Consider the following 16,878-nt stretch of genomic DNA (forward strand, 5'->3'; position numbering starts at 1 on the left):
TGTCCTGCCCATAAGGGGTTAGAGTAGAAAAAATTACAACATATAAATAAACCTATGCTGCAAAGGATAAACAAATGATATGAAATAAGTAATTAACAATTATGTATAGGTACTGCAATCATATGCTGGTATTTAGTCTAATAGTGTAATCATTTCACATGGAAATAGTGAGAGTAATATCTGTAGTTTATTTATTTCAAAAACTAAATTTAACTGGCAGTGCACAATAAAGTCCTGGTTTCAATCCTAATACATGGAAGTGAAAAATGGAACTGGCAAAAGAAGGATGAGAGTAGAATGAATGCAGTCAAAATATGGTCCCTGAGACTAATGTGTGCCTAAACAATTTATGATAGATGTTCAAATAGTCGTATAAGGAAAGAATGCAAGACTGACATAAGTAAAATTGATAAAAAGGTGTGTTGAGATGATTGAAGAAAAAATTAGTGGAGAAAGATAAATTAAACAAATTTATGGGGCAAATATTGTTGGAAATAGAAGCAGAGGAAGAATGCTAAAACTTGTCATGATCACGTTTTTCAAATACTTGGGCATGGTCAGGTCTGGAGTCGGAATATGAGGAGTATGAGGAGATGCATGAATGTGGAATATGCGGAGATTGTTTCCTAAGACAGAGTGGTGCGGCATTCTATTCTCTCTGTCTACCCGTGCAGTGTGATGGTCATTTATATTACCTAGAAGGTTATTTTTTGGATTATTAAAAGTTTTACATTTTTTTATTTAAACCGTACCAAGATAGAATGGGTAGGTATGTGACTATATTGTTATTTTAAAGATAATATTGGAAGTTAATTTTATATATTTATAAATTTCTTGCCTTTTAAATTTTGGCCTAATGAGCTTGGAAAAAACGATCACCTCCAATTTTAGTATAGAGTCCAGTAAAAACATTTTGTTTTTTTCTGAGCATTCCAGGGTTGCTTGAATCATTTATATAAATAAATAATTTTAAAAAATATATATTTAGAAAACACCATCTATGTATTAGTTCTATTAACAATCAATTGAATTAACAATGATGCGACCTGTTTCAATTTGGTTTAAAGCTTTGCTAAAAAAATTACTTATATTTTCAATCGCTAGATGGCACGAAAAGAATTGGAAAACGTAAATCCCTTCGCACATGTCAGTTGCCATGACTACAGCAGCGCTTCTACCGGCGCGGCGGCCGTTAAAGTTTACTTCCAAACTGTAATACAAAAATCGTATTCCCGCGCGGAGAGCGGACGAGAGTGGTTGTGTTCGAGTGCTGCGATGGCGTCTACATACGAACGAAACGAATATAATTTAAAATAAATAAGTTTTAAAACTACCCGATTTCCTCATTACCGCGAAAATGTGTTCATCGATGTATATAAATAACATGCTGTTTTTAAAGTGTTTGTTACAAATTAATATTGCGCCAACCTTTTTATAAAGTTTGAATGAAAAGTGGTTGAATACGAAACAGTGTTGATTGTTTTATTAGCAGTTTGAGGTGAGAACAATTAAAATGCAATACCTGTAGTATTGCTTCATCGTGTGCGAATAATGAAATAATTTTTAATTGTAATATACCGTTCAAATGATGCCTTTTTGATGTTTGCCGGCTGTTTTTTTTTGTGAATCGAAATGCCGTTCGTTCTGCGTGTGGTCGAGCCGAAGTACTTATCGAGAACGAGTTTGCACGACGAGCACGGAGTTGCCAAGGTGAAGGATGATGAGTTGCTAGCTGTGACCAACTGCACCCTTAGCAACGCTCTCAAGCAACTTGCTTCCCTGGTCGTTCTGGCTAACGACATCTTCAGCGACTTGACGATCCAGCTCAACGACGTCGCGGAGAGATCCAAGTGCCTGCAGGTCAAAATCAACAAAGTCAGCGAAAGAGTCGAGCTCTACGACCCTAAAAAAGTACCAGTCCGTAAGTAAAATTCAAATATATTAATTAAAATAAAAAAATAAGTAAAAAATGAAGTGTTGAGATGGTTTGGACATGTGGAACGTATGAGTGAGGAAAGAACGGTTAAACAAATTTATGAGGCGAATGTAGTTGGAAAAAGAAGCAGAGGAAGACCGAGGAAAACCTGGCACAATCAGGTATGTCAAATACTTGAAAGCGGCCGGGTCAGGAGTCGTAATAATCGTCGGGGATGTATGAGGAGATGCATGAATGTAGAAGAGGCGTATAATGTTTGCAAAGACAGAGTGGTGAGGCGTTCGATTCTCTCTGCCTACCCCTGCGGGGAAGCGGCGTGATGGTTAGTTAGTTAAATAAATAAAATAAAGTATAACACCATTTTATCATGTTTTGAATATTGAAAACATTACCTTTGTGGATCATATTTATATATTATTTTGAGAAATAAAAAGACTTTGTTTTTTGATCCACTCACACTCACTCAAAATGTGAGTGGATCAAAAAACAAAGTCTTTTTATTTCTTAAAATAATATACCATTTTATCACGTTAGTAAGATTCGACGTTTTGTAATGTTTTCGATCGTTAGAACCTTACATTTCTTTTTATTGTTTTTTTTTTGGCTTATTCGAAGTGGCGAAGAATGTTTGCAAAGGCAGAATGGTGTGGCGTCCTATTCTCTCTGCCTACCCCTGCGGGAAAGCGGCGTGATGATTAGTTAGTTTAGTCAATTAGGAGTGGGAATGTGTCTGATAGAATACAGATGACGTAAGTAAATGAGCCAAATTTAAAGACTGCCTTGCCATATAGAAAAGGACACGGAGGATGTTACGAAAGAAAAATGAGTGTAGAAAATGGAATAGTTATGGCACTCGGGGTTGCATATCCGTACTTCAACAATCTTGTGCAAACTACCTCGAAGGTGTCCCTTGAAGAATAGTACTTAACTTTGTATTTTATAACCGATAATGCAAAATACCTAGTAGGTTCATATATGTTAAGTGTCTGAAATATCGAAGGAAAAAAATGGTGGCTTAACACCGTATTTACTAAAATTCCTGGAATTCTTCCCGGAATTTTTACTTAAATTACTCAATTATCTACCTCCAACCCTAAACTAGTCGTTAAAAATACATTTTGACAATATTATAAGCGTTAAAAAAGACCCCATCTGAAAGAACCTACTTATTTACCTTTTTTATTTCAATCGCCTACCTTCAAAAACGGATAATTATTTTAAAAACTAGTCTGATGATGCCGGTAACGACGAAACGCGGTTACTGGTCAGATAAAATAAATATAGAAAAAGCTGTAAAGTTGTAGTATTATTTTTATAAATTTTAAATGCATTTGTTTGTCAAATCATTTTCACAATCTTCTTTTCCAAATTAAATCGCTGAAATGGCGCTGTATAAATTATACACCATTATTATTAGTATTATTATACGTAAAACAAATAATTACATTCTCATTAATTCCTAATCGCTCATCGTACCCTTCTTTGTTCTTTCTTCTCTCTCTACAACTTTTTCGCTAAACCCCTTTTCTCCGTATTTATTTTCATGACGAAAAATACATACATATTTGATTTTTCCCAAAGTGAGGATACATATTAGGAAATCCATGAATGTGGAAAAAAATATGAATGTTTGCAAAGGGTTGTGTGGCGTTCTATTCTCTCTGCCTACCCCTGTGGGAATGGGCTTGTTAGATAATTAGTTCTTGGTTATATGGTATTTTTTAATCATTATCTTCATCATTAATCTTGAACAATTTTTTAATAATCATTATCTTGAACAATTTTAATAACATACCACCTAGGTTGTCCCAGACCGTTCACACCAAACTGCTTAGGAAGTCGATTGGAAGTTATTGCTTCATATAAATAACTCCATTAATGAACTAATAAAAAATAATTAATTATTCTATACAGGATTTAGAGGAATACATATATCGTCGCATTCAAGATATCTCTAACTGACTTTTGCTGGAACGACTCAAAACATCGATTATCGATATCATTTACACGAATTTATTTATCGATTGAATGACTTGATATCAATGATATTAATATTCGATTAAATGAAAGTCTAAAAAGATCGATTTGATGAATAATTTTATGTATATCGTGAAGCGTCTAAAATATGCCATTAGATTTTTAGATACATGTACCTTGAAATCTACAGAAAAATATCGGTGAAAATGTCTTGGGAAAGCGTTGAACCATAGGTTCCTAAACCTATTTGACCCAGGCCCCCTTTCAGACACAAAATTACACAAGGTCCCCCTGAAAATTTACCTTTTTAAAAATTTGTTTAAAACAGAAAAATTTAGTGAATTTATTATTTATATGTTTTTTAAGAAATTATTTTAATGTCATAAATAAGATACGTGGACGCTTATAAATTGTTGAGAAATTAATATTTTTAACAAATTTTAAGTGATTTTTATCATAAACTTTTGATAAATAACAAATTCGAGAGGTTAATACATCGTTAATTTCGTTTTTTTATCATTATCTTCATCTTCAGTGTCGGGTTGTGGACCCTTGGTTAGTTTCGCGGACTCTTGAGTCAGAGTTTCTCGGTTCGAACCAACTCTACCACAATTTGATACCTATTTCTGAGCCGCTTAGGCTCACAGAAATAGTATGAACTTGAAGTTTTTTTAAAAATAATAAAAACACAAATATTTAACTTATAATAAATTTATAATAATATACATATATTCTATAATATTATAGAATCTATAATATTAACACCTCACGACCCTCTGTTTGCTTCCCAGGCCCCCCTACTCTCGCAGGGCTAGAAATACCCCCTCAGCTCTATCCAGGGCCCCCTGGGAGGCCAGAGGGGGCACTTTGGTAACCTAAACGTTTAACTAATGATATATGTAGAAAATATTATGTTTACGTAAAAATTTAAACAAATTTGTGTACCTTTTCCAAAGCATTAATTCGGAATTATTCGAAATTATGGATTGTCGATAAAATAGAACGCTGTAATATCTTCTTAAATATTTTGGGTAACGCCGGGATGGCTTTAAAATATTTTTACAACTGAAGAACGAACGTTAAAACCAGTTTTGAAGACGGACGGATTCCTCTTGCGGACGAGACTCACGAATCACGAACCGACTAAGCCCAGTTACCAATCTTCAATTTACAATCTACAAACTACCCGGTTATTAGAATCACTGACTTGGCAGATTATAAAATCCCCGAGAGAGATGGACGACCTGCGAAATTGGCCGTTTGCATAATGAGACGAGCGCCATTTTATTTTTACACCAAATTTCTCGCAATGCTCGTTCTTTGAATCGTTAGCGTAAAAAAACTAAATAAACTAATCATCAAAGATGTCGAACACCATTTTAAGATATATATTTAGTAGTATTTTTATTGATTAAGACGGGATAATAAATAGCTCGCAACTTAATTTTAATACCTTTAAGGCCTTACTCACAATAATTGAATTCTTTACGCGTCCGGCCGCGCGGAGAGCCTGTCGCCACCTCAAGCTTGATAAGAATATATATTTTTGTAGAATATATATTGTTTTTTTTAATCATATACTTATGTATGATGAATTTTTTTTTTTTAAATATATTTTTAAACTCCTTACTCCTCACCTTTCAATAACTCTTTTCTTTTCAAAACCCTTTATTTATTTCGAAGAAAAACTCATTTTTTCAATACAAAAAGTGTGTTCAAAGAAAAAAAAATATTACGTCAAATCTTGAGTTTAAAGACGTTGCTACTTAACGTATAATATATAGGGCCTTAAGTTTTATTTTCAGTATTGACTTTTATACAACATTAACACTATTTAATATTGCCTAAGTCGGTACGCCTAAATATGATAAAATTAAAATGTTGTTTTAGTGGATGTTGACCGTAGAGAGGATAACCTAAAAACGGAACTGTGTATTTACCTGATTTTGTGTATTATTCCTGTTCCTCGTGCTTCCTTTGTTTCCGCTCTCGTTCGTCTTTTGTTTTGTCTGATAACAAATAGAGGTGTGCATACTCTGCTTCTCACGCAGTGCATATAGCAGTCATGGGCAACCTTTCCTAAGTCTGGGTCCAAATTATCATTCTGTACATATGTACACATATAAAAGTTAAATACATAATATTTCCATTGAGTTATTTGAATCATAATTTAGGACAGTGTTATATAAGGTAATTTTTTTTACAAACAATACAATGAATGACATAATTTTAATGTTTATAAAAATAATTAAATAATTACGAAAGTTAGTTTGAAGATTGGCCTTATACTTCAATTAAAAGGTCATCAATATTAGCGTTGGTATTGCTCGAGGATAATCGCATAAAATTTTCGAGATTTTCATCTGTTATCCTAATTTTTTATTTAGTGGGTTTCATTCTTTACAAAAACTGTTGACACGTGAATGTGCTGTCAAAAAAAAATCTGTCAACAGCGCGTAAATTTGTAAATACTTCGCCGAGATGATTGACGGTTGGACAAAATAGCTCGGCAGGCCGGATCCAGCCCGCGGTCCACTGGTTGCCCATATATATAACATATAGCATAGTACGGCGTGTGGACGAACATCCGAATGTGTTTTTTTAGAGTAGTGACAGCGTGTGTTCGACTTTAGTGTTGTTGGTCCGGATGCGATAGTGCCGCATGGTATGGCACTCAATTCCGATACAATATAGTACGTTATACATCACCTGGCCGACACGACAGCAGGAAACTGCGAACAATGTTGAAATATTGTTGTCTTCACGGTGTGCGAGCATTACAATTTATTGCGAAGTGTCCATGTGCCATTCGTCGCACAGTCGTCCGAGTATCGCGGAAACAACGGCCGACAAACTGTGATCTATAAAACTTTTCACAATTATGACAATGATTCGTATTTAATTTAAAAAGTTCCAGCGGACTATGGACTAGATCTGCATACATTAGTAAAGTTGGGAAATCGTTGACAGGAAAGCATGCAAACATTTCTGTGAATGTCAAATTTTAATTTCAAATCAAATCATGTTTTTTTTTACAGCTTTAGTTATGTAAAAATACAAAATTCCTCACCTTTCGTATCTTTGAAGTATCTATGAAGCAGCTTGTATTATACCAGCACAACTATTAATTGTCTTAACCAAATTTAAAACCTTACCATGGTTTCTTTAATTTTTTTTTTTATTTAAAACAGTTTCCAAACACCATCACCATTTTTCCATTATTGAACTACATACTTTTGTTTTGTTTTAATTGCAATAGCTACTATACCTTTCGCTTAACCAAATTATAATCTATCTGTAACAATTGTCGTACTTAGTGTGAGAAATATTACATCGAATTGATTTTTTATTGTTATGTAATTATTATTTAATTTTCTTACTTTTAGTAGTTTTATTTGAAGATTCTAGAACAATTTATTCGTAGAAAATTTTAGAGTAACTTTTTTTATCAAAAGTTATTAAATTCTCTTATATTATTTTATTTTTCTCCAATATTATTTACAAAATTTTAATTACACTATTTTTAATTTTATAATACTTTTTTTCTTAGTATAATATAGTTAAGTATTGCATCTACTGCGTAATTAAATCGGAATAAACTAAATTCTACTAATTATTATTTCAAGCAACTTCGACGCGTTAGAATATATGTTTCAAATTAAATTTATCACATCGGCAATGACTGTGTTTCAACAAATTTTGTTTAATTAGTCAGAATCAAAACATAAACAGGAAACGATAGTTCCGGAGATGAAACGAATACACATATCATTTTCAATTTGTTTAGAATACCTACTGACAGTAATTTTATAGATAAGAAGAGACTTAAAGTTATCTTACGAAAAATGAGCCCATGTTGTGTTATTGAAATTGAATCATTATTTATACAAATAGACTTTAAATAATTGAGGTTGGCCATTTTTAAAAATTGATCCAGTGAATCTAAAAAATAATATTTTATCTTAGTTAAATATTTTATCAAGTATTTCAAATACTTGAAAAAGGTCAGGTCAGGAGTCGGAATAATCGGCGGGTATGTATGAGGAGATGCACCAATGTGGAAAAGGCGAAGATTGTTTTCAAAGACAGATTGGTGTGGCGTTCTATTCTCTCTACCGACCCCTGCGAGAAAGCGGGTGATAGTTAATTAGTTAGTTTCATACATTATCTGGTAGTATCTAGAAATGGTTAATACTTTTGTCTACCATAAATGTATTATAATGTTAAGGGTCTTGATTCTGACAGCGTCAAAGGAAAGAGCAATTTATTTTATATGTAAATGTGTATTTTAATTTGTAACCCCTGAACTGTGAATAATTCTCATGACTTTATTAAACGACTTATTAAACACTGTAGCAATGTTCATGAAATTATAACTAGAAGAAAAACTGATTACGCATTTTATTTAATTTTTATTTTTTTGGTGATTCAAGAACAATGTTTATGAATCGATTCAAATATATAGAACTTCCAAGAATTTGACTAGTGTGGTTGTCAATAATGGGTAGAATTGGTGAATGTTACATGTGTGTAAAGTGATCACTTAAACTAGCCTATGACGGTCGTCAGCCCCGTAAATGCCCAGACTTCCATATTATTCTTCATCTTTGATGTGATAGAACTTCCAAGAATTTGACTAGTGTGGTTGTCAATAATGGGTAGAACTGGTGAATGTAACACATGTGTGTAAAGTGATCACTTAAACCAGCCTATGACGGTCGTCAGCCCCGTAAATGGCCAGACTTCCATATTCTTCTTCATCTTTGATGAGATGTCAAAAAATAATATGAAAAATACTCCTATAATTAGAGATAATCCAGATTTGTGAACAAGTCGCTCACTCCTTTCAAGAACGTCATAAATCAAAAATCGACAATTTTCAATTGTGCATATTTTCGGAATGCCCAAAAAATGTACTATATCCCAGCAAAAACAGCATATTTTTAACTTAATATTTACTTGCTACAGGGCAGAAAGTGTTGTTTTTGCATTTTGAAGAAAATGTATTGTTTAATTATTTTTTAAATAAACTAAATATTTTTCAAATGGAGAAAAAACATTCAGGTTTTACCTAAAAAGATCTGTTGCACAGTAAAAAGTTTAATAAGTGGCTTGGTATTCATTTTTAATACATTGTATTATATTTTTAAACTTTAAAAACGTTCTCTTGAAAAATCAGGTTTCTTATTAATGACGTTCTTGAAAGGAATGAGCGAAGTATTTGGACGCACTCAAAATGTACGAATTATTTTATTATTATTTTTGCTCTATGACAATCATATTCATTGCCTATCCCTCCCATGTATCCCAGATACACGATGTAATAAATTATTCCAGCCGTAATAAATGCTGTAGGTATCTTCAAAGGCAGATAAAAAAATCTGCTGGTGGCAGACAATCTTTCGGGTTTTATGCTAACCTGGGCGGTCTGGCGATACGTGAATATGCAAAATAGATATGGGACGAGGGACAATGCGTTAAAAATCTGTGTAAATAGATACTGTAAACACATATTATTATTCTTAAAATGGTAATATATATTACGAATTACTTACAGAGCAACCATAGCGATTGGCGTAAGTTTATGAGTTTAACATCAAGTTAACTCTAACCAGCAGATTAATATGATAAAATAAGTTATATTATCAGATTAATGTGATAAAATAAGGTACAGTTTTTTTTTCCTTTGTACATAACGTTGTATAAAATATTTTTCCACCTCCGCAGTGTAATGGTCAGCACGCTTCGCTACCGTTCTGGAGGTCCCGGGTTCGATTCCCAGGGAGGGAGGTTAAATAATTTTTAGTTAATTTTTTACTCTAATATTTGTTCAATATTACCTTGGACTGGTACCTGAAGCGGTGGGCTGATCACCACTGCTTTATGTGTTAACGATCAAGATAACACTGCGTTTATACAATGCAGTGCCCTATGCACCATTGGGCTGCGGATTTGAATAAGAAGAAGAAGAAGATAAAATAATACGATAAAATAATGTTTTCTGTTTTTAAGTACCTACATTATTGGTTCGAAAAGTACTTATCTAAACAAGGATGCAAGTATAAAACAAGGAATTATGCAGTAGCCTGAAATATTGTAATTATTATTGCTTTATAGTTAGGAAGTGATATATTCCTGATATCGATATGGTCCGCGAAATCATTGCCTAGGTTTTGCATTCGGTGTATAGGAGTATTGAATCATAGTTTTACTGCTTGTCCACGATTAAACCTAGAAACATTGGCCAAACCGAGTCAAAATGGATTGTTTTTGTTCATTTTCTAGTCACTCCAACTGACGGATTAGCTGATCCATAATTATATACTGTCGTTTTCCGGTTACCAGTTGAACCGGAGGCAAGTGTGGATCTGCGAGTTGAACTCACAATGGCCGAATGGGGCCAAGTCTTAGAGGAGCCTATACCGAAATTACAGCATTCCGATTTACATAATGACCTTCAGACAAACAAAGGCGTACTTTTATAACCAAAACGAGTTTGGTTTTCGTATCCTGCGCTCCTAACCGACACTTGTGGTGTTCGTAAATTTAGCGAACCAAAATAATTTATTATGAAACCGAGATTCTTTATTACCTAAGATTAAAACTGAAACATTCTGTAATTTAGATTTGCAGACAGAGAAATTATTAAATATTCTTAATTGTAGAGCATTTTATAATTAAAATATAACTTTGTTTTATAATCACTTTAAATATTTTATTATAACTTAATTATAATGTCTACCGGTTTCGAAGCTAACCGCTTCTTTTTCAAGACTGATTAATACTATTGACAAAAAAGCAGTTAGCTTCGAAACCGGTAGACATTATAATTAACCCTTCACTGCATGATTTTTTTGCATGACTGCATGACTGCATTGACAGTTCGTCTTCGAGAGACAAGTGAAGTTATTATTTTTGCGTTCAAAGCGCGTCTTTTGGCTAAATTATGAACTATATACGTGAGTTATGAATGTATCTAATCAGTAACAATAAAGAATGGTTGCTTATATTTTCAAAGGACGTTTTAACGCTAACTTTTGGGTATGTAACAAATTTGATACACTATGCAGTGAAGGGTTAAGTTATAATAAAATATTTATAGTGATTTTAAAACAATGTTATATTTTAATTATAAAATGGAAAATCAAAAAGTTATTGCTCCAAATATAAATTATAATAGAGAATTTATTAAGAATACCCAATATAACAGTGTAGTATTTAATAGATAAATAGAGACCTTACAAATAATCGGTGGGTAGGTATGTATGAGGAGATGCATGAATGCGAAACAAATGTTTGCAAGGACAGAATGGTTTGGCGTTCTATTCTCTCTGCCCACCTGTGTGGTGGTTAGTTACATTCCTCTAGAATCCCTAGGGTCAATTTAGTCATTGTGCGCAAAGATTAAGACACACTCAAATCATCTGAGACATTTTTGAAGGCACTAAATTCTTTACTTCTAAATATTTATGAATAAATTTCATTTGATAAATACTACTTTATATTCAAATCTATTTTGACACGTGTTTCGACGCATTCTGCACCATTTTCAAACACTGTTTGTGAAGGTAAGTTTAAATTTTAGAAATTAGCAATATGACAATGTCCTTCAACGTCCCAAGGACACAACTCTAAAATTTAGACTTAGTTTCACATACGGTGCTTGAAAATGATGCGGAATGCATCGAGAGTCACAATACATTTGAAGAAAAAGTGGTATTTAGCAAGTGAAATTTAAAATAAATGCATTTAGTACAAGATTGCCAAATCAATTAACTAACTAACAAACTAACCACCACGCCGCTTTCCCGCAGGGGTAGGTAGAGAGAATAGTCACACCACTCTGTCTTTATAAACATTATTCGCCTCTTCCACATTCATGCATATCCTCATACAAACCCGACGATTATAATTTTTTTCTTTAAACCCTTATTCGCACCCCAATGGTGCATAGGGCACTGCGTTATATAAACGCAGTGTTATCTCGATCTTTTACACATGAAGGAAAGGTGATCAGCCCTTTGCTTTAGGTACCAGTCCAGGGTAATATTGAATAAATATTACAGTGAAAAAATTGCTTATATTTATTTTACCCCCCTTGGGAATCGAACCCGGGACCTCCAGAACGGTAGCCGAGCGTGCTGACCATTACACTACGGAGGCGGACAAAATGTTTGCCAACGACCATACCTTAATTAAATTTACCGACAGATTACTTATTAATCTAAATCTAGACGTCTAGTGTATTTATAGAGATGAAAAATAACTTCAATCCATCGTAAAGCGATTGAATATCTCTTATCAAAGGTTTTCACCCATTTATAAACGAAAAATGACTGACGCATGTTTAATTCCCTTTGAGTGAATTTCCCATCGGTTTTTTTCTGTGTTGATTAGATGATGTTGCCATCGTTCCAGCCGGATCTATTATAAATACATTTTCAAGCGAGTTTTAATTACTCGTTTGCCTCTATCAGAGAACTCCACCTCTGTATTATGTCCTACCCATAATGCCTTTGGACAATTCGACTATCATCATACTCCCGTTTGATTATTGTGATCATCAAAAGAGTAGGTGTAGACACCTTTTGAATTACAACATTTTGAGTGTGTCCAAATACTTGTTCACAAAATCTGGATTATCTCCAATTACAGGAGTTATTTTCATATTACTTTTTGACATCTCATCAAAGACCAGCCTATGACGGTCGTCAGCCCCGCAAATGCCCAGACTTCCATATTCTTCTTCATCTTTGATGAGATGTCAAAAAAGAATACCTTTTGAATTAGTTTCAATTGTGAAAAATCATCCAGAAGATCATTTTGAGTGCACTCAAAATATTTTGAATAAAATAACTGGATAAGTTCTTTTATACTAAATATTCATAAATTATTAATTTAAAAAAATAATCCCGTTAGGCATCGCCTAGTATGTAAAATAATTCAAGAAGAATGTTACAAGTTACAATACAAACTTTTCATGAAGGTCTCTGAAGAATTCTGCGATTGAATTGTCCATCCACATCAATGCAGTGATGTTTTCTGTGGATTTTTCCTCTAACTGTGTTTGTTTGATTGCTGTGATAATATGAAAGTCTGGGCATATACAGGGCCTACAACTTGTCATCGGCTGGCTCAAATGATCGCCTTATACACTCACTATTCTGCCTATTAAACACCTATAAAAGATTTAAGTTTTGTACTTATATTTCTTGGTGGAACTCCATTTTATATAATAAAATGACAACTACCACATATGGTTTTTTTCCACATGTATTATATTTAACCAGTAACTGGGATTCGTCGTTACCAACATCATCAGACTGGTGGCCAGTCTGATGATCTCGGTAACGACAAAACTCGGTCAATGATCAAAAAAATAAATGTGGAAAAAACCCTTTTGATTTATTACTGAAAACTATTTTTAGTTATTTTAGTGTATAAATATTTATAATGCCTGAATTCTTGAGTCATATATGGTCATACATGTAGGTACATATGTATGTAACTTTATATGTATAATAAAATATTTGTAACAATACCCACTTAATTTACAAAGCAAAAAAACTATATGTAAAAATAACCTGTGAAATTCGTATGAAGTGCCGACTGTTTGATGTTGACGTTACAAATGACATACATATATGTAAATTTCATACTATGGAGTTCTGCCAAAATAAGCAGCAATTCCATCAATTTACCTTTTCAAATTTAAATATATAACTAAATAAAACCTAGGCAGGTTTGACAACATTGCTTGTAGGAAGTCCCAGATAATAATAACGAAGTAGGTAGGTACCTGGGCCTAGGACGCGAGGAGACGGTCCCTTTGGGGTCTATTCACAATCGCGGCCCTTCATTATCGCGGCCATATTGGTTTCAAATAAAAAGGTAAAACCCAAATCCTAAAGTACCTACTCAGATCTCGGATGCATTAGTAGGTTCGAGATAAACAGGGGTCGTAAACTAGATCATTCGAATACCCAGATGGACGTTTTTGATATGTTACAAAACTCTTACTTTGCAAACTCTAATTTCTAAAGATTAAATTAGATTTTTTCAATACATATGATTTTATAATTAATTAATTAACTGAGAACTATTCTGATAGAATTATGTTTTATTTTGAGTTCAACTGCTTATTGAATTACGAGAATTGGTTTCTCTTTTTAGACAATTGTATGAAAATACAAATATTACGGTCTCAAACAATAATTACATATTTTTTCTTGAATGTTTTCCGCAGTTACTTTATGGCACATTTTATAAACTTTATAAAATTAATTGACTTTGTTTTCACCACATTTTTTTTTAAATAGTGCTGAAAACAAAGTTAATTAATTTTATAAATAATTACATAAATGTAACAAGGCAATTCAGATGTCTTTCGTTTCTTTATAATTTCTAGCTTTCTGTTTTCACATCAATCTGTTTTTGTGTGTTTTTTTATTTTATTTTTTCTACATATAAGCATAATATGTAATTTATCTTTTACTTTTTGAGCTAAATTTTAATATACATATTTCAATAAACATTTGAATTAAAACTGTATTTCTTTTAACCAGTCAACGCATTTGAATCAATAATCAGTATATTTTAAAATAATACCACATATTTAATTTCTGAAAAGTAATATGTAGTAATAGGAAGAAAAAAGTTTACGACTCCCTCGTCTATGTGGAACCTTACTTAATATAAAACTCGACTTTGTTCAACCCTTTCCAATGAATTCCATTCAATACTTTTTAGGCTAACTCTTTTGTGCGTACCTATTTTATACATTCGCCATAAATTATGCACCATACTTGTCATATCCACTAAGTTTTAGTACCAAGTAATATATTCACACTATATCTTATAAGTAGGGTGAAGAAATGAATATTGACGATGCGGGTAATGTGGTAATATGGAGCAAGCAACCTAAACGTTACGTTTTAGATAATACCCAAATTATCTGTATTGTTACTATCTCCAGCAGCTGTGAAATGTCACACACCATACAACACCCCACCTGGTTGGATGGAGGACATCGATAATGTAAATAATATTAATATGTAATGTGATAATAAATTGTTTGTTTAATTTACTGAATACTATCACACACTCTGCAATCAATCCTTTGTAGTGCGATGCACCTGTCATTAAATACAGAATACTTGTTGCGACATATATTTTTACGAGTTCATATATTTTCTACGTCTAAATTGGAATGAAAATATAATTTTAGATTGACCCTTACGTTTTTTACGTGAAATCATATTGAAGCATTCGAAATGTTGAAATTAAGAAGATTGTTTCAAATGCGATGGACGACTTTGATAAACCAATGCTGAAATTCTTTAATAGGCTGGCCCTAGTAAATGATTACTTAAACGAAATCTCGTTGTTATATGTAGCTCACTTATATTCAAGAAATAACAATGATTAATATTTGTACTTTCGTTATTGTAAGTTTTTGGTAACCATTTATTTTTGAGCTGCTGCGAAGAAATTGTTGGAAACCTAAATGTTAAATTCACTATGTTTATGTATGACTTATTATTTTTTACATCTAGACTTGTATAATAATATAGAAGTCTGGGCATTTACAGGGCTTATAACTGTCATAAGCTGGTTTAAGCGATCACTTTACACACGGGTAACATTCACCAATTCTACCCATGATTGACAACCATACTACTCAAATTCTTGTATGTTCTATGTATACGATACAATTTAGAAACATTGTAGGTACTTGAATCACTAGAATTTTACTAGAGACATCTATTGGTGAGATAAAACCAATATTATGATACTTCAAGAATTTGAATAGTATGGTTGTCAATCATATAGAGAATTGGTGAATGTCACACGTGTGTAAAGTGATCACTTAAACCAGCCTATGACGGTCGTAAGCCTCGTAAATGCCCAGACTTACATATTATTTTTCATCTTTGTTGAGATGTCAAATAATAATATGAAAAATAACTTCTATAATTGGAGATAATTCAGATTTGGAACAAGTATTTGGACACACTCAAAATGTTATATGTATGACTTAGTTCTACGTCAAAAATCAACAAGCCGTGAGATTGAAAAATTTCTTAAAGGGTCGGTTTTTTTTCTTTATTTATCTGTCTGTAAGAGGTGGTCCATAGTAACTACCCTTCCCTTCGGTCCCCTGGGGTCACACAGACCCCCTCCGGAGTCCATCTGACCGCTGTCCAGAGAGACCCTTCCCAGAAAATACTTTTGTGCTTGTCATGTTCTTGAGGAATTTCAATGGGAGTCCGTTTTAAAAGACTAAAGTCATGATGCTCGAATTACAAGATATTTGTTAACTTAAACCTGATTCTATTTCTTATTCCCTGGTACCTTTATGGTGTTTCACCCTGCAAAACGTTGCCCAATATGAGGTCAAAACCCGCGTTCTTTAAAAATCTGTAATAAACTATTACTGAAACCATGAATATATAAAATTATATCGTTAAATAAAATGATCTCATGAATTGATTTGACAGTCACTTTTGCGGTAATATCTATCAATTTTTACTTTAATTAAAAAGTAATTATGATTAAATTTTAAAAAATAATGATAATTATATTATTACAGTGTAAAATAGTGATTTTACACTCTAATAATTATTTAACATTACCCTGGACTGGTCCCTGAATCGCTGGAGTCATGTAAGTCACCTTGCCTTCATGTAAGTAGCGATCAAGATAACACTGTGTCAATACGATGCAGATGTTTATGCACTACTGGGTGCGGATAAGGGTTAGTAGAAAAATAAGTTGTCACAGTAGATTTTAAGAAATATTAGTATTTACCAAGTAAAACTTAAATAAATATTATTTTTTGACGTCTCATCAAAGATGAAGAAGAATATGTAAGTCTGGGCATTTATGGAAGACTTCCATATTTTTCTTCATCTTTGATGAGATGTCAAAAAATTATAAGAAAATAACTCCTGTAATTGGAGATA

General features: G+C 32.8%; 1 protein-coding gene across 1 annotated transcript in view; it reads left to right on the forward strand.

Moving 5' to 3' along the window:
• The first annotated feature begins 1,226 nt into the window (after window positions 1–1,226).
• Window positions 1,227–16,878, forward strand: part of gukh (NHS actin remodeling regulator GUK-holder) — a 243,022-nt gene continuing 227,370 nt past the window's right edge. The window contains exon 1 of the mRNA XM_088264757.1: window positions 1,227–1,921. Within this exon, the coding sequence (XP_088120883.1) occupies window positions 1,633–1,921 (289 nt within the window). The 5' untranslated portion in view covers window positions 1,227–1,632. The remainder of the gene's footprint in view (window positions 1,922–16,878) is intronic.

Source organism: Brachycentrus maculatus, unplaced genomic scaffold (assembly GCF_059751285.1).
Source record: "Brachycentrus maculatus isolate JH-2025_06_01 unplaced genomic scaffold, ASM5975128v1 h1tg000237l, whole genome shotgun sequence".
Taxonomy (NCBI): domain Eukaryota; kingdom Metazoa; phylum Arthropoda; class Insecta; order Trichoptera; family Brachycentridae; genus Brachycentrus; species Brachycentrus maculatus.